The sequence below is a fragment of the Frieseomelitta varia genome, unplaced genomic scaffold (genome assembly GCF_011392965.1).
Source record: "Frieseomelitta varia isolate USP_RPSP 00005682 unplaced genomic scaffold, Fvar_1.2 scaffold_347, whole genome shotgun sequence".
NCBI lineage: Eukaryota > Metazoa > Arthropoda > Insecta > Hymenoptera > Apidae > Frieseomelitta > Frieseomelitta varia.
The window spans coordinates 489,491-515,622 of record NW_025110087.1 but is presented as its reverse complement, the minus strand read 5'-3'; the positions used below and the strand labels follow the sequence as shown (position 1 = coordinate 515,622).

Here is a 26,132-nt window from a genome sequence, read left to right as displayed (position 1 = left end):
TTGTTTAGATAATATATTTAATTTCGACTGTTTTCTTTTCTTCCTTTTTTTTACTTGGTACAGTTAGCTGGTCAATGGTCGTACCTGCGAGATATTTTGAGTTGGTCGCTGGCCACGTCAAGCATGACAGACAGCTGCATTCATTATGCTCGCGCCGCGTGCAGATTTATTCAACGACGCTACTCCTCATTCTCGTTTCGACATGCTTCTGCGTGTGACGAAGAAACTACAGAAATATATTCTCCTCTAATCTCTTCGAACTGACACTCAAACCTATCAAAGAAGGATAAAACTATAAAATACGAGAGAATTGAAGAAAAAGGCTCGAGAAGATTTGTGAAAAAGTAACTTCGTTTGGAACGTTGCTTCGAATTGCTTCAATTTGCTCGACGTCTGTTTTTAATCTCGTGCCACGTCGACAATTCTTTGTCCCAAAATTGCAAGTATTTCCTCAGTTTTAAGTATATTTAAGTATAACCCAGGCAAAACGAATAATAAATCTGTTACTTCTCAATAATTTCTATCCAGTGATAATCATACCGACGAGTTATTGTATACGGTTTGGTTACTCATTATGGTCCGCAATCAGTTGTTTAACCTCTTGCACTGGAATGACATGCCACGCACAATTTTTTGTCCCAAAATTGCAATATTTCCTCAGTTTTAAGTATATTTAGGTATAACCCAGGCAAAACAAATAATAAATCTGTTACTTCTCAATAATTTCTATCCAGTGATATCGTATCGACGAGTTTCAAAAAGAAAGAGACGAATTATTGTATACGGTTTGGTCACTCGTTATGGTCCGCAATCAGTTGTTTAACCTCTTGCGCTGAAATGACGTGCCACGCACAATTTTTCGTCCCAAAACTGCAATATTTTCTCAGTTTTAAGTATATTTAGGTATAACCCAGGCAAAACGAATAATAAATCTGTTACTTCTCAATAATTTCTATCCAGTGATAATCATACCGACGAATTATTGTATACGGTTTGGTCACTCGTTATGGTCCGCAATCAGTTGTTTAACCTCTTGCGCTGGAATGACATGCCACGCACAATTTTTTGTCCCAAAATTGCAATATTTCCTCAGTTTTAAGTATATTTAGGTATAACCCAGGCAAAACAAATAATAAATCTGTTACTTCTCAATAATTTCTATCCAGTGATATCGTATCGACGAGTTTCAAAAAGAAAGAGACGAATTATTGTATACGGTTTGGTCACTCGTTATGGTCCGCAATCAGTTGTTTAACCTCTTGCGCTGAAATGACGTGCCACGCACAATTTTTCGTCCCAAAACTGCAATATTTTCTCAGTTTTAAGTATATTGAAGTATAACCCAGGCAAAACAATAGATTTATTATTTTAAGTGGTTAATCTCTTGCGCTGGAATGACGTGCCACGCACGTCGACAATTTTTTTCCCCAAAATTGCAATATTATCTCAGTTTTATGTATGTTGAAGTATAACCCAGGCAAAACGAATAATAAATTTATTACTTCTCAATAATTTCTATCCAGTGATTATCATACCGACGAGTTTCGAAAGAAAGCGACGAATTATTGTATATAGTTTGGTCACTCGTTATGGTCCGCAATCAGTTGCCAGCGCAAGTGATTAAACGTACAGTGTTTCAATTAATACTACTTTTACCGCACACGTCGTTTTCGTACCGTTATTGGTTACCAGCTACTTGCAATTCGTATCTCTACTCTTAGTTTTCTTTTTCGTTTTTTTTTTTTTTTTTTTTTTTTTACACAAGCTATTTATTATATATCGCGCGAGGAAACGCACGGTCGTGCAGCGTAGTGTAAAAGCTCTCTCGAGCTGTTATTCTGCTTGAGTTGAGATATAACGGAATGGTCAGACTAGGTGAAAAATGTGGTATAATAAACCAATATATTATGGGATATAACAGCGACGGGTGATGTCGTAATTATCGTCTCTAATTTTCATGATGCTAAATCAGAGTTAGTTAAGTTGGTCAAAGAGTAACTGCGTCTTTTTTCTTCTTCTTTTTTTTTTTTTCTTTTTCTTTGTAGAGATGAAAGGCGTGTTTCTTACGAGAAACAAAAACTTTGCCAATATAATGATCATTTTAACGATCTTCTGCTTTTTTTGCTCGATTATCTTTCAGGCAACTTCGTGATCCCGCCTTTCGTGTCTTTTTCAACAAAAAAAAAAAAAAAAAAAAAAACTAATCTAAATTGGATTGAATTGGAAAAAAAATTCAACTTTCTACATCATGAATTTTCCTGTGCAAGTGTACATAGAATTAACTGTAGCAACGAAATTAGCTTCGCAATTTTCAACATCCTGCAATTTATATTTGAGGCAACGCTATTCCGTAAATGATACAGGAGTACAGGCTACCCGCGGGGAATTGAATTTTCACCACTATCAACGCCCATTATCATTCTCGTCGTATTTCTACATACATTCGATCTTTATGTCCCCGAAATTATTATACTCGCGGCCCCGATGATGTTGTACTCGAACGTTGTGACCATCCTGCGTTTCACTTCGTCGAAAAACAGCTTGAAGTTCCAAGCTGTCGTATCTTCGTCCAAAATTGAAATTACTAACGAATTATCATAAAAATGACCTCGTAACAGTTAATTTACAGCCGATCCTTGCGTTGCACCTGTTCAACGTTAAAAAATATATATATTTATATATATATAAATTTATTACATTTATATATATATTGTAATTATTATATATAAATTTATTATATTTATTTATATATATTGTATTTATTATATATTGTATTTATTATATATATATATTGTATTTATTATATTATATATATTGTATTTATTATATATAAATTTATCATATTTATTTATACATATTGTATTTATTATATTTATATTTATTTTATTATATATATATTTATATTTATTATATATTTTATATATATATATATATACATATATATTTATAAATAATTTATATATATATTTATATTTATAAATATATATATATAAATATAATAAATATAAATATATATAAATATAATAAATTTATATATGTATATATATTATACTTGTTATTTATATATGTATATATATTATACCTCTCTTTTATATACTCTCTTATATACTCAATCAGACGCATCTTGCTGCGAAAACCAACAGAACAGTGTAAAAGAAAAAAATATGATACCCATAGATAACGTATAATAGTGTATTATCATTCTCGAAAAGAGGAAGGAAAAGTGAAAAAGAACAAAAAACACAAATAGATACTCATTAACGAAATCTCTGCGGGATGATTAGAAGGCGGAAAACGATCGTACGAATTCGCTGGAACAAAACGAGCCGATCCTTTTTGTTATTCTTGTCCCCTGTGACCACGTCGCGGCTCGTGTTAAATAATGTTGTAGGACAAGCTCTCCCTCCCTCTCTTTCTCTCTCTCTCTCTCTCTCTCTTTTCTCTGTCTCTCTCTCTCTGTCTCTCCTTAGTTTCTGTTGTATTTCTCTCGACCATCTGTTTCGCACCTGCCTCGACCCAAATCGCTGAGAAACACGATCGAGTTAATGTCCAGGATCCACTCGTCCCTTTTGCTCCTCCCTCTTCGTTCTTTATTTCTCGTTCTTCTTCTTCTTCGTTTTTCGGCTGTTTCCGCGATTCGTTCGATTCGTTCTGCGTTCAGAATCCCCGATCCGTTTCGATACGCGAGATCTTGCTCGTTTAACGTGATCGTGGACGAGTGCGATCAATTTGTGGTTTCATAGATCCACAGGCACTGTATTTTTGGAAATTTGAAATTATTTCGACCACTGTGATCGTACAATTTGTGATTCCATAGATCTGCAGCACTGTGTTTTTAGAAATTTGAAATTATTTGGAAGTTAGTTAGAGGACCACTGTGATCGTACGAAATGATCAATTTGTGATTCCGTAGATCCACAGGCACTGTATTTTTGGAAATTTGAAATTATTTCGACCACTATGATCGTACGAAATGATCAATTTGTGATTCCATAGATCTGCAGCACTGTGTTTTTGGAAATTTGAAATTATTTAGAAGTTAGTTAGAGGACCACTGTGATCGTACGAAATGATCAATTTGTGATTCCGTAGATCCACAGGCACTGTATTTTTGGAAATTTGAAATTATTTCGACCACCGTGATCGTACGAAATGATTAATTTGTGATTCCGTAGATCTGCAGCACTGTGTTTTTGGAAATTTGAAATTATTCACAGACCACACTTTTTTTACTTTAGTGTCACTTAGCGAGTGTTTGAATTGAATCTTCCTGAATGGCAGGAAGTATAATTAAATCTCAAATATTCACAGGGGTTAGCAAAGATTCGAGGCAGACGTAATTCATTTATTACCTAACAATTCGTTTGTTAGATTGAGTTGTACTAATTGCAAGTCAGATTTAAAAATTTAATACAAAGATATTAGGAACTAACGAAGATATTTTTCTTCCTCGTTCTTTTCTTTTTTCCCCCCCTAAAATCATCAGTCATAGCTAACAGTATCCCTCGAATATTGTTGAACACCGTTCGTTCAACAATAACGTGAAAAAGAAACAAAAGGAAAAAGAGAGAGATTACCAGTGTTTGTGTGTGTTATCTCTCGTGATACGCGAGTGAACAAAACGGATGCGTAGTCAGATAGAAATCTACGCAATGTCTGATGTACAAGTCGTGTTTCATTTGTAAGATCTAATTAGCAGCACGATTGCATCTTCCTTTTTTGCAGCGAAAAAAATCCCGTAAAAACATGCGTTTCAGTGGTAATAAATAAATTAGTAATAAATATATATATATATATTATATATAATTATTTAATAATATTATATAATATATATAATAATAAATGAATTAATAAGATATATATTATATATATCATATATAATTATTTAATAATATTATATAATATATATAATAATAAATTAATTAATAAGATATATATTATATATATCATATATAATTATTTAATAATATATAATATATATAGTAATAAATAAATTAGTATATATATAAATATATATATAATATATTAATAATTATATATATAAAAAATTAGGCAATATTATATATACAATATTATAAATATATTCACCTGTTTATCAAAAACATGTCTTATTGAAAATAATTTTAAGCCAATCTGCCCAATGAATAATTGAATGGCTGCAGTATATAACTGACTGTACAAAGGTAGCATAATCAACTGATTTTTAAATGAAATCTAGAATGAAAGGATTAGTAAAATATATACTATCTCATATATAAATTATAAATTTTAAGAAAAATTTTAAAATTTTTTTATGGAATAAGGCCCTATAGAATTTACACCACGTGGTGGTGGACACACTTTGTTTCGTCGTGTACATCTTCTTTTTCTTCTTCTTATTCTTCTTATTTTTCTTCTTTGCTTGTGGTCGGCGTGTTGATAAATTCGAGCGATAAAATTGAAAATAAATAGTAACCGAATGCGACTCACAATCAGCCTTTATGAATTTAAATTTAGTTCAAGTAATGGACACATCGAGTCGCTGTAGACGCGCGCTTCATCACTCGTTTGGATTCTTTGCTCGCCTTTACGGTAATTAGAAAATTATTATAACGCGATTGAAAATTGTCTGTGACACGTTGGTTGGATGTGTGCATTCGAATCCATCGACATATTCAGTGGAATACTCTACAACGTGGAGCCCAACGTCTCCTGGGGGCGAACTCAAGGTTTGAAAGTTTGACAGCAAAAAATCTTATACGTACTCATTGTCAGTTATGTGTTTTATTAATTAATTGTTCGAAGGAAAATTAATTGAACGAATTTCTTGAAAAGTTTTTTTAAGTCGGATAGTTCGCTCTGACAAAGAAAAAACAAACCAATGACGTGAATTTACGTACAAGGTATTATCTACAACGAACTTTGATGGGAAAATATTTTGAGGTTATGTAGAGTGATTATCCATAATCCGTGGTTCCCAACGTGAGGTAATTCGAGAATGAGTTATTAATGGTAAATTTCTTTGCATTTCGTGATGAGCTCAAATTATATTTTGAATTTATCAAGTAGTCTTTATTTTATTTTATAATCATTCAAATAATCGAAGTATCACATGGGAAACAGCTTCCATTAAGATTATTACATCTGTTCAGTTCTCCTTTATATTCATTTTGAAATATCCCCTAATTTTTGTGAGAAATGTAGTATATTATATACTATTGAGGGAACACACAACCAAAGTGTGTTTTAAAACTTTATTTGCCGTTTGTGTTATCACTTCGTTTAATTATTTTTCTTCAATAATTTCTTAGTCATCTCTTCAAGGTACTTAGACTGTCCTTACGCTCTTTTATGTTTCTCTTTCCAATTTGGATGTCATGTTCTTTGGAAGCTTGTTTAGGCTCTACATCAAAGATTCACTTTTTTGAATAATGAGGATTATTAGTGTTACTGAGACAGGCATTAGGATTTTAGATATGCTTGGGACATAGTCTCAGAAATAGATTGGGAACTATTTCTACTATTTTATTATTATATATATTTGTCTCCACTACTTGTATTTCTTCTCTTAGCCTTAAGATTAAAACATAATACAATATATATTATATATATTATATATTATTACAATATTATATTATATATTATACATTATTAGATATTATTACAATATATATTTTTTTGTCTCCACTACTTATATTTCCACTACTTTTGTATATATATATATATATATATATTTTTGTCTCCACTACTTCTCTCAGCCTTAAAATTAAAACATGATCTGTGATAGATCATATCCAAGCCTATTTTTACACGTATGCGAATAGGGAGTCTTACGGTCGCGTAAAAAGAGCGTATTAAAAGAAACTTCAAATGAAAATCACAAGTGATAACCATCGAATATTACAAGTATTCTCCCCCCCCCCCCTCTCCGGGGGGTTCCGTAATGAAATTCAATTCCCTGTAATAAGCGCGTTTACTCCAAATCATCGTCGTTAATAACAGCTTATGTATATGCAATTGATTCGACATTAACATTCACACACGCGAACGAAAGAAGCGAACGAGTAAGCAAGTACATGCCTAAATGTAGCTGTTCGTGGGACGAGGTCTCCCTCGAAAAACAAAATTCATTGGATGGGCAAACAAATGCCAATTGTTCGCTGCTGTCCGACAACTGGTTGCTGAAATTTGGATGATGAGGAACAGCTAGCAGAAAGCGAAGATGGTAAGATTCTTTCAAATTTCAATTTTTTTGATTTCTCGTCCTCGTTTTTCTAGAGGATGATCTTTGTACAGAAAAATTTGAAAATGAATTTTTTTTTTTATAATTATCCATTTTATTACTCTGTAGTTTGTGTTTGAATGTATAGTAAACAAATATTCGAAATTGTCCGAAATATTTAAATAAATTATAATATAAAATATTTATGTGAATATTAAATAAATATAAATTCCGAGATATTTATTGACATTTACTTGGATAATCTTGTGAAAAATATTTTGGCTTCTTTTTTAATATATTGTTTGGACAAAATGTGTTCCGCACTCCTCCAATTTTGAGATTAGGTCAAATATTTTTTTCTGAACGCTATGTTTATGCCAAATTTCATGAAAAAATTCGGTGATGAAACACTTCGGTTGTGTATATACTACATTTCTCACAAAAATTAGGGGATATTTCAAAATGAATATGAAGCGATAAAAAAAAAAAAAACAGAAGTATTCGATGTTGCTTTTCTGGCGTTCTTGTTCAACAAAAAAAAAAGAAAAAAAAATCAAATGCTTCTTGCAAGATCCGATGCAAATATCGCCTAATTTTTGCGAGCAGTATATTTATTATCTACGAGTTCTATTTTTAAGCTAAAGAACGCTTACGGAGTTGATTGTTAATTATCAACTTCCGTAAGCTACGTACTAAATCGTCTACGAATAATCGCCTCGAACTTGGTAGGAGGAATTAAGTTTCATTAATCATGTCTCCACTTCCCTTATCCTGCGCCTCGATCTCGCGGTTACCAGGCAGAAAACAATTGTCTTACCAATGGTCTTCCTCCAGCTAGTTAAATCCATTTGTCCCCAATTAATTGTCCCCTCTTTAAAACTTTTTTTCTCCATTTTTCACGAGATTGTTATTTTTCTTCTTCTTTTCTTCCATATTATACAGGGTGTTTCGTACTCGTTTCGGACCCACTTCGGGAGCTGATTGTACGCCTAAAAATAATGGAAAAAAGTCATATAAATATATGTCCTATCTGTCCTCGTTTATGAGATATCATGAACTTTCTGTTTCAATTACTTTTACAAAAGATACTCGAGAAATGACCATCTTCCATTTGAAGACAAGCCTGCACGCGTCTTGTCATTCATCTGGTTACTCTCTCTCTCTATTCTTTCTGGTGTTTCTCGAATTTGTCGGAAGCCTTGCTCTATTCTATTTCGTAGTATGTCAGCATTTTCAATCGACGTTGCATATACAATATAGATTTTAAATGTCCCCACAAGTGAAAATCTAATGGATTCAAATCCGGAGAACGAGCAGGCCATGCAATAGAACATCCACGACCGATCCATTTATTTGCAAAGTGTTGATTTAAAAGTTGCCCGGCCACTCGGCTAAAATGCGGCGGAGCTCCATCATGCATAAACCGCATACCGCATTTTAAATCAACACTTTGCAAATAAATGGATTGGTCGTGGATGTTCTATTGCACGGCCTGCTCGTTCTCCGGATTTGACACCATTAGATTTTCACTTGTGGGGACATTTAAAATCTATCGTATACGCAACTACGAAATAGAATAGAGCAAGGCTTCCGACAAATTCGAGAAACACCAGAAAGAATAGAAAGAGTAACAGATCAATGACAAAACGCGTACACAGGCTTGTCTTCAGATGCAAGGTGGTCATTTCGAGCATCTTTTGTAATAATAATTAAAACAGAAAATTCATTATATCTCATAAACGAAGATAGATAGGACATATACTTATATGACTTTTTTTCGTTATTTTTAGGCGTACAATCCCACAAGTTACGAAACACCCTGTATATTCCCCATTAATCTTGGAATTTTGAAAAGAAACGTGAAGATCGTTTCGATCTTTTTTACAAAATGATGTCGACGTATGTATGTATGTATGCAGATTTGATTACTTACGCGTAATTAATTAGAACGCTAGAAGCTAGGCAAAGGATTATTTTCTCTGTTAGTTGTTGCAATCCGGATGTTTGTGCATCGATTATGAAAATCAAATGTGTTCCGACACACAAGTGACTGCTATAAATAGCTTAATAATGATTAAACACGATTCAAGAGTTCGTAGTTCAATAATCAGATACGATTTGATATTTCTTTTGCAAAAGAAATCGATTGAAATTGAAGATCGTGTTGAAATGTGATACTAATCACGACAGGTTCGTCATGCTAAGACATTTACCGTGTTTATATGTGTGTGTCCTTAATGGTCGCCTGCTCTTTTTTCCGTTCGTACTGTCTCGTAAGCGTGTAAGTGTGAATTTATTAAAGTGCCTTGTTAAATCAAGTCAAACTATATTTATTTTAAATATTCCAAGAGATCGAATATTCGTTCTGACAAGTAACTGTTATAAATACGGATTCAACAGTCTGTAGTCTAATAATTAGATGCAATTTGTTAAAAAAAAAAGCTACAGAAGTGTAGGTGTGAAATAAAATCAAAGCTGATCGCCGAGTGAGCCTCTCGTGTTTCGTGTTTAGAAAGGTTCTCGAACTTTCTAGGCCAATGATGGCGAACCTATGACCCGCGGATCAGACACTGACCCACGCAGGCTTTTTAAATGACCCACGCGTTGATTTTTATAAACTTATCGTCATATATATAAAAGAATTTTAATTATTTTTCGAACCCCGCTTTTCAAAAAATGTTAAAAAAAATTACAAGTGTTCGGTTAGAGCTTTAAAGGGGAGAAATAAATGCATAATTGTGTTTTATGGAGGATTTACGACTTGGTTATGTATACATATAGGTATCTTAAGTCTTAAATGTTATATGAGTTAGTTGAGTGTCCGAAAAATTTTATATAGCTTACGATTAAACAGATGTAATAAACAATAAAAAAACACACTAGATCCTATTCTCAGAATGGGTAGCTTTGCCAGTTTTTTATATAATAAAAGAGAGAACAGACAATAAAAAATATTAAGAAATAAAGTATATATATCTAATGTATAGTGCAGGGGTGACTAGGCACGATGTCACCCCTTTTGTATCAATTTTTTGACGTCGACATTTACTTTTTGCTCTTCACTTGCAAAAGTAAAAGTTGTCAAACAAAAAGGAAACTTTTTAGAGGATTATAAAGCTGAGAAAAAAAAAATAGTTTTTAACCATCCTCCTCTCTCCCTTTCCAAGTGACGCCACTGACCCTTAGTGACCCACGAGCTGGTACTAAAAAAAAATAATGAACAAAATTTGACCTACTTCTCAAAAAGGTTCGCCGTCACTGTTCTAGGCGACGATTTGCCAATAATATCTAACCTCGTGAAAGTGCTTCTCTAAAAAATATATAACTCGATCTATCCAATACAGTTCCAAAGATCTTCCAGTTCTCCAGTTTTCCAATTAACCGAATTGAATTCGGGATTCGTGCGTTCGAAAGTCAATGATTTCACTTGAATTCGAGTCTGATCGAGAATGTTCATTTGCCACAATTACCTAGCCTACAACCTAATCTTCTAACCTAAAGAAATATCGTAATCAAGTAGCAAGAGGAGACGGCACGATACCTTGATGAAACAGTCGTTGAACGACAGATTGTGCCTCAGCGAGTTCTGCCATCTGCGAGTATCCTTCCGATAGTAGGGGAACCGATCGGCGATGAACTTGTAGATCTCGGCGAGAGGCAGCATCTTATCCCTCGACGACCAGATCGCCATCGCAGTCAACGAGATGTACGAGTATGGCGGCTTCTGGTCGCCGTAAGTGTCCCTCGACGGTCGAGGCATTTTCCAACCGATCCCTTCAGTTCCTCACCTCGTTCTCTTCAGCACACTTGAGCACACTGCGAGTTTCGACAATCTTTCTCATCGAATGTTCCGCCACCTTTCTTCTCTTCTTCTTCTTCTTCTTTCTTTCTTTCTTAGTCTTCCTTTTCTCTCGTCACATTCTTCTACGTTCTTCACACTCTTTGCGCGAACACACTGTCCACAGGGTGTCTTCTCATTGAAACGTGCCTTTGACGATATTATCTCGGATTGGCCGCGATCATTTTAGGCCAATTAGGGTAGCTGGCTGGTACTGGTAGCCGATGATTTTTCACTCGGAACAACACCTGAAACATTTTAAAACGAACGGGAGCTTGAGTTGTTGTATTCAACTTTATTGACCAGTTGCGCCGGGCAACTGATTGCGGACCATAACGAGTGACCAGAACCGTATATAGAATAATTCGTTGCTTGCGTTTTCTTTTGAAACTCGTCGGTACGACATCACTGGATAGAAATTACTGAGAAGCAATGAATTTATTATTTGTTTCGCCCGGGTTGTACTTAAATATACTTAAAACTGAGAAAATATTGCAATTTCGGGACGAAAAATTCTCGACGCGCGTGGAACATCATTCCAGCGCAAGAAAATTCTGTTAAATTTTTTTTTTTTTTTTTTTTGTTGGGAATTTTAGGTTAGATTCGGGATTTGCCATCAATTCAGATTGCCATCTACCAATTTTCTTGAAATTATGCTTCACGTTTACGTTGGAGATGATTACTTTGTTAATTTAATTTATTTCATTATTAATCGTTTTGTTGATTTACCTCACTTTAATTAATTTAATCAGTTTTAGGTTAGGTTCAGAATTCGCTATAATTCAGATTGCTGTCTACCAATTTTCTTGAAATTATGCGTCACGTTTACGTTGGAGATGATTATTTCATTAATTTAATTTAGTTCATTTAATTCATTTAATTCATTTAATTTAATTCATTTAATTTAGTTCATTTAATCAGTTTTAGGTTAGATTCGCTATAATTTTCTTAAAATTATGCTCCACGTTTACGTTGGAGATGATCGTCTCCTTAATTTAGTTTGCATCATTGTTAATTGTTTTGTTAGTTCAGTTTGTTTTAGGTAATTCAGTTCGGCTCGGTTTCGAAAACATAAAAACATGAAAACCGAATAATACGAGCCTACGTATAAATAATTATCCCAATTTGCAAATATTGTTATGTGCAATTTTTTCTCGGGATGCGTGTAATCGTAATTATTAACGTGTAAATTTGCATAAGGGAGCCTTGAGAAATCGAGAGGCAGTGGAATAGAACGAAATGATACGTCGGATCTGGATCGACCTAAATCTGGTTAATCATGCACCGGGAACGAAACCTTATCGCAATCGGTATACACATTTGTCACTTTTGTCGGTGGAAAGTTTTCATTGGTCACATTTTCATCTGCTTGTTGCATCTGATAATCTAAATTTTATTAGGTCGAGATCACCCGCGAATCTCAGTTTCCTCAAATCTCGCGAAATGAGAATATTAGAATCTATGTGGAACAGAGAATTTCTTGAAGAGAATTGAAATTGCAATAGTCTGTTCACCCTCGACATCGACATTAACATCTTGATGTATGCCTCGTGAAATTATCTTATAATGCAACGTTGGATCTTTTCAAATCAGTATGAAAGGAATATCAACTTCGAAAGCTACTGTAAAAATTGCTTGGTCTTTTCTAATCAAAACTCTAGCCAATCGTGGTCAAATCATAAAATCATCTATGATGCAGCGTAGGATTTTTTTTTTTTTTTTTGAAATCAATATGAAAATGATAACTTTGAAAACTACTTTGTAGAAACTGCTTTGTTTATTTTTTTAAATCAGAAGTCTAGCCAATCGTTGTTAAATTCTCAGAAGGAAAAAAAGGGTGAAGTGAGACGAAAATCCAAGGCAGTTTACGTGACAAGCATGCATTAAGAATATCGTATTATGTAATAAATTAAATGCTTTGCCACTGCTGATAATCACCACTGTATATATACTTAAAAGTTTGTCTCAAACGTGCAATTGCAAAAGAAAAATGCCCCGGGTAGGTGGATTCGTTGCGAACCCAGTCCCAACTTCTCGATAATTAACAAGTTATTTATAAATTTCGCTCTCCGCTAAACAGATTCGCGAATAATCGAAAAAATTCACGTGAAATTACATGAAATTAGATAACTAAATCTATTCACTACTACAATTGCGTTTTTTATATAATTTGCATACTAAAATACAACGATTGGCAATTGTAGTAAAATAGATTTAGGTATATATGAAATTACTACAATTGCTACAGTTGTAGTAAATAGATTTAGGTATCTAATTTTAGGTAATTTCACCTATACCTAAATCTATTTTACTACAATTGCCAGTCGTTGTGTTTTAAGGCATGGTCAACCTACTTGGTAAACTCATAAACTTAGCAAAAGTTACTTCGCACTGGCTCCCCAAAGATCTGAGACAATTTAGAATATTGAACTTGACTTTTAACACTGGAACTACCGGCGACTAAAGTATAATATAATATATTATAAAGTATTATGGAGTACAGATTATAGAATTATATAGTATGCATAGATTAGTATATATTATAAAGTATTATAAAGTGTACTATTATATCCACGAGTAATATTGTTTCTCGATGCTGTTTTATTTAAATTATTTCTTTTAAATTATTGTCACTAAATGGCAATGTTTATGAAATTTTATGAAAAAAAGACATTAATTATGGGTATTATTTACAGCAAAGAAATTAAAATGCAAGATACAAGAAAAAGAACACAAGTTTCTGTCAATATATAATTTTATGAGAAACTACTAAATATAAACTACTAATATACAAGTACATACGAGTATATAAGATTTCCAAATTATAAATTGGTCATTTTTGCCACTTTGGTAGTTCTAGTGTTAATTGAACAGCGCTTTCGCGGAACACAATTTCCTGTATTTTTACCCAAAATTGCAAGCATTTTCTCAGTTTTAAGTATATTTAAGTATATTTAAGTATAACCCGGGCAAAACGAATAATAAATTTATTACTTCTCAAATAATCTCTATCCAGTTTGATGTCACACCGACGAGTTTTGAAAGAAAGCGACGAATTATTGTATACAACAGTTCGGTCACTCGTTATGGTCCGCAATCGGTTACCAGCTCAAGCGGTTAACCTCTTGCGCTACAATGACGTGCCACGCACGTCGAGAATTTTTTCTTCCAAAATTGCAAGCATTTCCTCAGTTTTAAGTATATTTAAGTATAACCCGAACGAAACGAGTAATAAATTTATTACTTCTCAAATAATCTCTATCCAGTTTGATGTCACACCGACGAGTTTTGAAAGAAAGCGACGAATTATTGTATACAACGGTTCGGTCACTCGTTATGGTCCGCAATCGGTTACCAGCTCAAGCGGTTAACCACTTGCGCTACAATGACGTGCCACGCACGTCGAGAATTTTTTCTTCCAAAATTGCAAGCATTTCCTCAGTTTTAAGTATATTTAAGTATAACCCGAACGAAACGAGTAATAAATTTATTACTTCTCAAATAATCTCTATCCAGTTTGATGTCATACCGAGGAGTTTTGAAAGAAAGCGACGAATTATTGTATACAACGGTTCGGTCACTCGTTATGGTCCGCAATCGGTTACCAGCTCAAGCGGTTAACCACTTGCGCTACAATGACGTGCCACGCACGTCGAGAATTTTTTCTTCCAAAATTGCAAGCATTTCCTCAGTTTTAAGTATATTTAAGTATAACCCGAACGAAACGTGTAATAAATTTATTACTTCTCAAATAATCTCTATCCAGTTTGATGTCACACCGAGGAGTTTTGAAAGAAAGCGACGAGTTATTCTATACAACGGTTCGGTCACTCGTTATGGTCCGCAATCGGTTGCCGGCGCAAGTGATTAAAACAACGGTAGGGAGAGTTAATCTGATCGGGGAAGATCGACAGTCGCGAGAAGAGGCGAATATTCGTGACAGGGAGGAAGGGAAGAGCGAAATTAAAAATGGCAAAATCAACTTTTGCATCGCGAAACATTTGCGGTTTAACAGGATATAACACACACACACGCGCGCGCGAATAACTTTCGTTACGAGGCGATACGAGGCATTAACAATTAGCGATCGCGTGAAAACAGCCAGTCTACCTACGCCTATGTAACCAGATGGCGTGTTCTACAAAACACCCCTTTTTTCCCCATCCCTCCGCGCCAAGAAAGTACGATTTCTTTCGTAAGGAACTCCGTCGATCATTCTTCCTTCGAAGTTATCGACTTGAAATTTGGTGACAATTGGACAAATAAATCCTTCGACCCCGGTAAATCAGATCTCTGACTTATCGTTCCGCACGAATGGGACCATCGAGTGACAAGTGAAATCATTTGTAGAATTTGTACAAAGTAGAGTATCAGTGGAATCGAATGAGCAGCGGATAAACTCTTGCACGTGTTTCTCGACAATTTCAGCGCTCGATAATTTCGTGGTAAATTGTGTTTCAAATGACAGGCATGCACAATGGAGGAGAACGTGATAAGACACATTGGAAATTACCGGAATTAAAGCCCCATTAAAGATGTTGCGTGCATCGTGGAAAAAAAAAAAAAAGAAACGGATCACGAAAGAGGATCGCTATTTCTGAAGGCGATACCGAAGCGAAGCTCGGTGAAATGACACGGTAGTGACAAGTGGCTTTATGGGTGAAATTAATGAGAATATAGCGGAACAATTACGAGATTGGAATTATTAGAGGAAGATAAGATAAATAGCTGAACTGAAAGAATAGTCTTTAGATAAAGTTTATTAGTTAACCTCGTTGGACGTTGTTGGTATTAATTTCAAAAGGCGAGCGTCGTAAGATATTATTTCAGAGATAAACATGCGAGATACTTGTAAAGAAATATTTACACGATCTTGAAATTAAGTAGCTATTGTTATTGATGTCAAAGTAAGGAGGAGATATTCTGCACAATTGAACTGATTTTTGATCGAAGCCAATGTTTTGTAGGAAATCAAGTTGAAATTGTCACCAAAACCTAATTGTGACCAATAACTTCGCCATATTGTGGCGTTCACTATATTTTATCCTGATTTAGGAATCCGTTAAAAATTATCGCAATGTAAATGTCGAATTTATCACGAGGACTGTTCCTTTCTTAGAATCCGTTTTCCTAGTATTTATGTCTGTAGATTAAATATTTCTCACTGACATTTACGACTTTAAAATACGTTTTTAGAAACATGATTGTGAGCATCTTTCCGTTATAGGTAGGCAGGTGTATGTACCGCCGCTTGACCTTACTTTCGCAAAAAAATATTATAATATTGTATATCGCCAATGTGACACGTATTTATATAAGAGAGAAATTGCTTACAATTAGAATTGTATCCCTGACAATATTCAAAATCGTGATGATGGCTGAGAAAATTATGCCTATAATTACCATTTCCTTTTGCAAATTTTATACGCACCTTTCGTCACACTGTGCCTCCAGGCCAGAAATCAGATCGATCGGACGAAATAATATCCCACCGAGTCACAATTTCTTAAATTCGTAAACCTAAATGAACTCGCTCTTCACTTTTCACACGAATCCCCAGTGTTTCAAGAATCAATTTCGAAAGACCGACATCCGACGAACGTTAACATCTTTCCTGTTGCACAATTTCCCTCGAAATTCACTCGTCTTCTCACTCAAACGAAAGGACAACACCCCAAAGTGGGGAAAGTCTTCTTCAAGCGAGCCCGAAAACTCCGATTCTTTCGAAACTGTCAGTTCTATCATCTCTCCATCGATCCCGAACCAAACTCAGTCAAACTTCTCCAAAGAAAGTCCAGAGTTCCACGGAATGTCCTCGGGGGGGAAAGTGTCACGTCAGAGGTTCTCCATTTCTCTGCGGGGGACACGATCAGCATCGAAGTCTCCACGGCGAAGAACGACTCTTTCCGGGCAGTCGAAAATCCACAAACGCACGATCTCTTTTTCTCTCCCCTCTTTCGTGCAATGTCTCTCACTCTTTCTCTCTCTCCTTTTGCTGGTCGTTCTCGAAAGAAACGAGACGAGCGAAATGTCCGTCCGAGGAACCGGAAGCGATGCGAGTGAGCGCCGGAAACCGCTCGAATGGGAAAACCGGAAGGGCAGAGAGGAGGAAAATCGAGCAACCAACGCCGGCGTCTCTAGGGACACTGCGCTCGAATGATACCCACACTCCCGATGCGCTGCCTCGCCCCCACCCCTCGGCCCCTCGCCGCGGGACGCGCGCTGATTGGCCGTGCGCTCCACCGATTACCGTGCTCCGTTCGACCGCTCTGTCGGTGGGCGTGGCCTCGCTTCCCCTCCCCTCCACGCCCCGAACCGTCACTCACGCTCCTCGTTTCTCACTTGTAGATAGTGTGCGTTCGTTCGCCTCCCTCGCGTTACGCGAACGCTTTGTTTAACATTGTTTTCTCTCGTCGCTGTCCCCGGCGTTGAACGCTTCTAACCTGTTGTTGGCTATGCACATGCCAACTCCCTGCGTACCGAAGATGCCCGGTAACCACCGTTCGCGAACGTTCGACCGAGTCGTCGTGGGCCTTCTCTCGACGGAGGAGAAAGGAGAGGGGGTGGAGAATTGAATCGAGAACGATGGGGCTGCGGAACACGTTCTGTTTGGAGATGGCTGATGGTGTGTTCTGGTGGGCAGCGTAGAGTTTGTCAAGGCAAAACAATAAGGCTGATGTCAAATTTTATTGTTTTTAATATCAAAGCTACAAAATATATATATGTATAGTATTACTGAGAGTTAGTATTTATCAAGTCTATAATCAAAAGGAGAAAATTTGTTAGAAATTTAGACTAATTTTAATCGTTCAGTATGTTACAAAAGTGATATTGACAAGAAAATTAAATAAAAAGAAGACTTAAATATTATTCGTCGTCGTTAATCGTTGGAAAATGAGAATGACAGAGTAGTATTTAGGTTCTTACTTACATTATTTTCCGATAGATGGATATATTTAAAATCTAAGATATATTTATACCTGCATTTATTTATTATCTCGTTATAAACGCGAGACACCGCGAATATTTTTCAAAAGTTAACCCATAAATTCACCAATTATTTGTTACTCTTCTCGACTTCATTTCTCTGCGCTTTCAATAGCCAGCCAAGATAAGTCAGACGAGATAATTTAGTCGTTGTTTACGAGGTTACGGGCATCGATTACGAGATTATCCATTAGAGCAGAAATAATTTAGACGTCCACTCTGTGTAAAATTGATTGCGTATAAAAGTAAGCGTCGACTCGATCTGTAACATGTTTTTATTTTCTAGCCTCATTCCACCCCTCGTAACGAGAACGTCTCTGGTTAATCTAATAATTGAGACTTCTCGGAGGAAAGGTAATTGTACCGCGATCTCGAGCTGAACGCACTACCTGTCCGAGAATTTCCATTACAAATTACCTAATTAATCAACTTGCCGCCGCTAGTATCTCGTACGCGTATCGTTTCAACGTTCTTCTTATCAAAAAAGAGGAAAAGAAAAAGAAATCTGGTGGATGAAGAAAGCATACTAATGAAGCCCTGGTGTATCTCATCGACACAACATGGAGCAAAATCCGTGGAAATTAGCCAAAGATTGCAAGATCCGTGTTCTAGCACAGGCTCGTGCGTCGATTAATCATTGTCACGCTCAGACAGCTATTATTATGTAGTAGCTGTTATTAGTTTGTAGTTTTTCGTAAGTGCGTAAAAATCTCCGTCTCTTCTTCCTTCGAGTGTTTCGTTTCGTTGTTTGATCGCGAATGATCCTTCGCTTCATTTGCTGTGCTCTCCGACCCCTGCTAACTGGTAACGTTAGATTCAGTTGAGACTAGTGTAAAAAATAATAAAAATTGTTATCGATAAAGGGAAATTCTAAAGTATCTCGGATTACCTGCGTACGTTCCTGTAATTACATAATAATAAATTTATAATCACGTATGTAGTTTAATAATAATAATTACATACGTGATATTAATAATAATCTATAATTACATGTGTAATTTAATAATAATAATAGCATATGTGATATTGGTAATAATTTATAATTACGTATGTAATTTAATAATAATAATGGCATATGTGATATTGATAATAATTTATAATTACGTATGTAATTTAATAATAATAATAATTACACATGTGATGTTAGTAATAATTTATAATTGCGTATATAATTTAATAATAATTACATAAGTGATATTGATAATAATTTATAATTACGTATGTAATTTAATAATAATAATTGCATATGTGATATTGATAATAATTTATAATTACGTATGTAGTTTAATGATAATAATTACGTGTGTGATACTAATAACAATAATTACATATGTGACATTAATGATAATTTATAATTACCCATGTAATATTAATAATAATAATAATATGTAATTACAGAATACGAATTATAGAATAATGACTGAAGCCTAATTACAGTTGAATCAATAGAGAATCGATATCTGTGTTCGATGTTTCACTGCTGTTCTCCCGGAACAACGCATCGTCGTTGAAATAATTAAGACCACGGCAGACTGCGAAGAGGCAGAGAAAAACCTATATTTAGGCTTTCCTCGGGTAAAATGTGTCGAAATAAATGGCACGATGGATCTCCAGATAGCGGAAATTACACGCTACCGCTTCGGGACTCCGTGATCATTCGTTCCCAGTTCCCACCGATTTAAATTCATAACCTTCTCCTTCCCCTTACCAGCTTCTTGCAATCGACGAGACAACCATCGCCACCTTCGAAACAATCTGTTACAAACAGTTTCAGCCGGATTTCAATTGGAGCACGGAGCGTTTTGTTCTTTAAATAAATGGCAATAAGTTACATTTAATGATTACATACCATGCTGGTCGATAGATTATTAAATGCAATGTACTTTGTTATTTAGCGAGAAACCTAATCTAATTTATTTAGTCAGTTCGACAGGATATTTGTTTCTAAAATAAATAACAGTAATCTATATTAACAATTACATACTTGGATGATAGTAATTATCTTTTACTTACATACTTACTTAGATTATAATTACATACTTAGATAACGTAGATTATTACATACTTATTTAGGTAATAATAATTATCTTTTACTTGCATTCTTACTTAGATAATAATAATTATCTTATACTTAGTTAGATAACTTAGATTTTGTATAATTACATACTTGTTTAGATAGTAATTATTATCTTATACTTACATACTTACTTAGATATAGTTAGATGTAGATACACTTCTAAAATAAATGACAATAACCTACATTAATAATAATTATACAGCTACCAGTTAATTAGATACAAACATCATGTTATTTAATATATAGTAAAATTAACCTAATCTGTTAAAATGCTCACTTTGACAGGATATTTGTTTCTAAAATAAATGACAACAAGCCACGTTAATAATTGCATGCTTACTAGTTAATTAGACACAGATATAACACTTAGTCCCATGTTATTTAATAGTCTAAGCCTAACTTAATCCATTAAATGCTCAATTTGAGCAGGACATTTGTTCCTAAAATGAATGACGATAACCTATATTAACCTATTGCGCTGGAATGACGTGCCACGCACGTCGAGAACTTTTCTCAGTTTTAAGTATATTTAATTATAACCCAGACAAAACGAATAATAAATTTACTACTTCTCAATAATTTTCTATCCAGTGACTTCATACCGACGAGTTCAAAAGAAAAAGAAAACAACGAATTAATTGTATACGGTTTGGTCACTCGTTAAGGTCCGCAATCATTTTACCAATGCAAGTGGTTAACCTCTACCACGCACGTTGAGAATTTGTTCGCCCAAAATTGCAATATTATCACAGTTTTAAATATATTGAAGTATAACCCAGGTAAACGATCTATAATATCTATTACTTGTCAATAATTTTCTATCCATTGATGTACCGACGAGTTCAAATAGAAAGCGGCGAATTAATTGTATACGGTTCGGTCACTCGTTATGGTCCGCAATCAGTTGGTTAGTCTCTTGCGCTGGAATGACGTGCCACGCACATCGAGAATTTGTTTCGCCCAAAATTGCAATGTTATCCCAATTTTAAGTATAATTAAGTATAACCCAGGCAAAACGAACAATAAATTTATTACTTCTCAATAATTTTCTATACAGTGATTATCATACCGACGAGTTCAAATAGAAAGCGGCGAATTAATTGTATACGGTTCGGTCACTCGTTATGGTCCGCAATCAATTGCCCAGCGCAAGTGGTTAATAATTATATATCTGCTAGATAATTAGATACAGATATCGTGTTATTCAGTGTAGAGTAAAGTGAGCCTAATCTGATGAAATGCTCGAATTAGTGTACCGTTCTACTTTCAGTTGTTGCAAGTTCATTTTAAACACGAATTTAAGTTAAAGTATTATACACCCTGTGTATCCAATATTTTTTTCCATGGTCACGCCCCCTTATTTGCACAACGACCTATTCTGCAATAATGACCGTGAACGTCACGGTGACAAGTTCTTCTTCGTTCGCTCATTTCAGTCTTGCGCTTCTATCCTCGTAAACTCTCGCAGGCCAGCAATCGTCGTAAATTTATTCCTCATTCTCATCCCGTAACCGAGTTCTCCTGTATATTTCCTACTTTGTTGTCACTTAGCTTCGCGACCTTGCGTCGCAACTATGGTCCATCGATCTTTCTCTCTATTTCTTCGGAGTATCAAACTCAGTTTCGATGAAATCGAATTAAACTTAAATTTGAGCTCTTTAGTCGTGTTTTCACGCATCCACTTGTAGTTTAATTGTATAATTAACGTTGTCCTCTCTCCTCTTTCTCTATAGAATTTCATATTTCTCTGGAAATCCAGTCTGTTACAGACAATAAACCACGCGCCGAGAGATAAAGCTCGTGTGCCACGTTGTAATATTAATTAAAATATAATTCAAATATTAAACGTCTGTATGCCTAATTTAATAGCGGTAATAACCAGAATACCGTGTCATGATAGGCCAACGATGAGTAAGGAATTGCCCACGATAATAATTACCCATGTAAACGTAACGCATAAAATTGAAACCCGTTGTTTCGTGTTCTCTTGGAGAACGTACGCGAGCACTACGTGCCAAAAGAGGGTGAAATTGCGGGCAAATTAATTCTCGTAAATAAGAAACGATAAGCAGAGGGGCCTGAAGTGGTGGCTGAATGGAGTGGGAGGGGGAGGGCCAGTGAATGGCGGAAACAGGTTCGTTGCATATTCAGTCCGGCCAAGTGAATGAGCGCGCGATCAAACATTACGGACGCAATAAGAGGACGTGAAGAGCCAGCCTCTGTCTCCTTCTCTCTCTTTCTCTTTCGACTTTTAGGAGGGATTTAAAAAGGAATTTTAAACGGTCGTAAAGACGCGCCGTGGAGAAACGCCGACTGTACTTTACGTGCGCTTCCGTCGTTCGAGCAAAAACTTGAAAACGATGTTAACGAGATGCAACGCGTAACGACAGTGCACCGATTAAAGCTGGAAGGAGGTCTCGGGTTTACGTAAAGGCACGTCGAAGGTGATACGTTATGACGTACCTCGCGACAGTGTAATTTCAATGCGCTTTAAGAAACAACTTTTCCATTCCGTGGTGACGATGTAAAACACATTATTCACCACGATATTTATTATAATTATTATTTATCGTGACGTTGCGCGAAAGAACAAAAACGCAATCTGTTAGTCAGTGTAAAATTGTAACTTAATTTTTCTGCGTGTCGCGGTATTGCAATTAATGATTGTTAACTTTCCTTTTTTCCTTTTCAGGCAAAGAGTTGCTCGTTGCGTTATTTCTGTTCTATTCCTAAATTTCCAATTATCTGATACGGTAAAGATTTATCCTACGTTCAATTGAGTATCAAAATATCCAAATTTCTAAATTTCCATGTTTCCAAGCTTCAGTATCGTGTTACTCGTTAATTTAGGACTAACTTAACATCGAAACAATTACTGCCTGCTCTAATCAACCACCACCTAGATAACAAGTTCCCACGAAAGCATTAAAAATTATTTAAACGAGCCAACGAATGATCACCGACCTATATCAGGCTCGTAACAGTCTCGGTTTTACCATTCGTCGGACCTGAGAGAAATATCCTCTGTGCCAAACAGCCCTACTGCTTCTCTTACCCACCTTATTTCGCTGTTCAACCAATTCCTCTCCTTCATAGACACGAGCAAAAACATATATTTGTTAACCCTCTATATACACACACACTTTCCCCTGTCCCCTCCTGTTACAGTACATTTTTTTCCACCCTCGCCGCATTACGAACTGCAATCGCATTGCCACCAGTCTCTTTATTGTTTCTTCGTCGATTGCCTCGCCCCCCCGTTTCCCCTACTTTCGTTGCGCTCGAGCACCTCCCACTATGCCGCGCGGTGGGCGTGGCCTACGCCCGACCGCGCGTCACTGCATACTGCCAGTTTCGTTCTCTGGAAAGTAACGAGTAAATGAATTTTAATAGACGTGATTGTAGGTACGAAGTAGATCGTCGTTCGGGGACGTACAAACAAGCTAAAACTTAAACTTTTAATATCCGAGTTGCTGAATCATCAAATCTTTGAATCTCTCGACACTCGAATTTTCCACAGTGATTCCTCCAGTCTTTCTGAATTTCCAACATTGCACAACGATGAAAATTTAGAAATTTAGAATACTCGTAATTTAGATACGCCAACTCGTAAGTTTCGAACTTTTCCCACTCACATAGATACTTACGTCGTTATTTCTGTGACTGACTGGTCGTCTCGACCGAGAATGAGTTTCTCCGAGCATCGCGTCCAATTGAAAAGACGTTGTTTTCAATGTAATTTTCAAGGGGGATGCTGAGGGTAATTCTGACAAATATTTTTTACGAATTTTTGCATCTTTGTCTCGTTCAAGTGCAAAATAATCATTGACAATTCAAACCAAGAAGTTATTCCAGTACTCGCGAGCATACGTAGATAAACTGCATACTTACAATGCACTGGGATGTGGGCGTGGTTTGCAACAGTGCGTCCTTGTCACCCGCGTTTCACCGCCATGAATCGTAGCCCCGCCCTCGCGTCTCGGTTTGTCCTCCCATTGGTCGTGGGCGTGGCCCTTCGCCTCTGCCGGCAATTCAGCAAGTTTGTAATGCAACGCGACCCCTGGACGGTCTCTCGCAGTTCACCGTGGGCTATCCATAAAAACCGTGCACCACTGGGGGAAGATGAAAGAAAGGACAGGAGATGGAAAGGTTCTCCGCTTTCGAAAAAAAACTCGCGTCGCTGCCCCCACCCGTGTGCGCGACGCACACGGTAGCAAGCACGCGCGAAATATACTTACCAGCTACGTCGATCGATGCGCGAAGGAAGAAAGCTGTCGTTAGCTGCTCGTTGCACCAACGAGTACACATAACGGCGCCAATAACTGCACGTTTTAATGGAGGAAACAGTGATGAGTGAGAGTAGCCTCTCATATCAATTTTAGAGTTTTCTTCTCTGAAATCTGTCTGAACCCAATAACGTGTAGCCAGTAACGTAAAGTAGAAAAAGAATTTAATTACGTACACGACTCACTTTCGTTTTGGTGGTTATGTTATTTATGCATAACTAGCAGCTGAAACACTATTACACTCCCTCTCTATGCTGCAGCGATAAGATAGCCTACGTAAAATGGAAGAAAACGAAGAAGCGCGAGGAAAATGAAGTCAGGTGAGATTAAAAGTTGAGAGCAAGGAAGAATTTGCCAGAGATCATTACGGTTGGTAAAAGAGGTAAATAAAGGCTTCGTTCCTTGACATTAAACATGTCGTAGATAACTACCTAGACTCGATAACTGTTATAAAATGTCGACGATGTTCCAAGCAGTCGAATTGTGCGAAAACTCATTAAGATTTACTGCCTCTAGCACGTTTAGGTAGATAGATCTAAGCAAATGAGCGTTTCAGCTGTGTGAATCTCTATAGTGTTAGCAGACATAACTTCGACATTACTACCACTCTTCGCTGGTACTTGCGCGTTTTTACATTCCGCGCGCTACGCAGAATCCGTGGGCCTCTTAGCCTGTTAATAGATTGATCAGTAGCACGAATAAAACGATTGCTCCGCCAGCCGTTTATCCGGCTATCTGCCTCTTCTCTCTACCCGTCTTTTTGTGCCCCTTGACCGGCAGCCAATTCGACGAATTCAATAACTCGTCCGACCGCGTGCTCGACCGTCGACCCCTCCCCCCACTCTCGCCGTTCGATCCCCACTGCTGGACCGCGAGACGCCATTGGTGGAGGGGCGTGGCGGGTCACGCCCACTCGCGTGGCCCCGGCCACGCGTCTCGCTCCACGGAACCGAATCGCCCGATTCGCGATCCGCGATCCGCGTTTACTCGCGCGACCAGCCTGCGAACCAGCTTCACAGACCAACCCTCCGCGCGGCGGGTTGCAGAGGAAAGGGAATGTCGTTTGTCTTTACTATTTTATTTTTCTTTCTTTCTTTCTTTTTTCCTTTCTTTCCCCTCTTATTTCGTCTCGTTTCCTTTTTCCTTTTGTTTTATCGTTAGTTTCAGCCGATCCGAGCGAAATCGATCGACTTTGCTCGGATCTATAAGTAATCGAAAGAGTCGCTTCTGACTTTTCTTCTTTGCAGATGGAGATCGGGAGATTCTGTGCTCAGACGAAGACGGACGAAAAAGCTGATTTTTAATTGAGGATAGTGGAAGCTTGGAACAAATTCAGAGGTGTTTGACAAAATTTAATAACAATTTTGTAAATTTTTAAATATGTATTCTGCAAGACAAATGGGATACAGAGGAAGAGCTGAGGGTGTAATTGCCATGAGACACAGTCGTAAAATGTCACGATATTAATTAATCGTGTTAGTTAGCCTTTTTCGCAAATGAAAAATCGATCGATTCATAAACACTGAAATGCTGGCGCCGCGTAGCGGTGATTCAGTCGAACTAAAATCTATTTCTGTCCTTGTCACCTGCAAAATTATTAATTAATTATTAATTTAACGATAATATAATACGTCGGTTATGACACCAGTCATGTAAGATAGGCATAAATATTATAAAAATTTCAACATCCCTATAACATGTGCAATTGTTAAATGGTTTTAATAAATACACAGTTAAAGTTAA

At 36.3% G+C, this 26,132-nt stretch overlaps 1 protein-coding gene and 1 long non-coding RNA gene across 2 annotated transcripts in view; one reads left to right on the top strand and one right to left on the bottom strand.

Moving 5' to 3' along the window:
- The window catches only part of LOC122530585 (forkhead box protein H1-like), a 14,060-nt gene extending 3,099 nt beyond the window's left edge, over nt 1–10,961 (bottom strand). The window contains exon 1 of the mRNA XM_043657670.1: nt 10,743–10,961. Within this exon, the coding sequence (XP_043513605.1) occupies nt 10,743–10,961 (219 nt within the window). The remainder of the gene's footprint in view (nt 1–10,742) is intronic.
- Nucleotides 5,535–26,132, top strand: LOC122530586. Its single transcript, XR_006307044.1, has 2 exons — nt 5,535–5,708; nt 25,637–26,132. It is a non-coding gene; the product is annotated as an uncharacterized LOC122530586 (long non-coding RNA).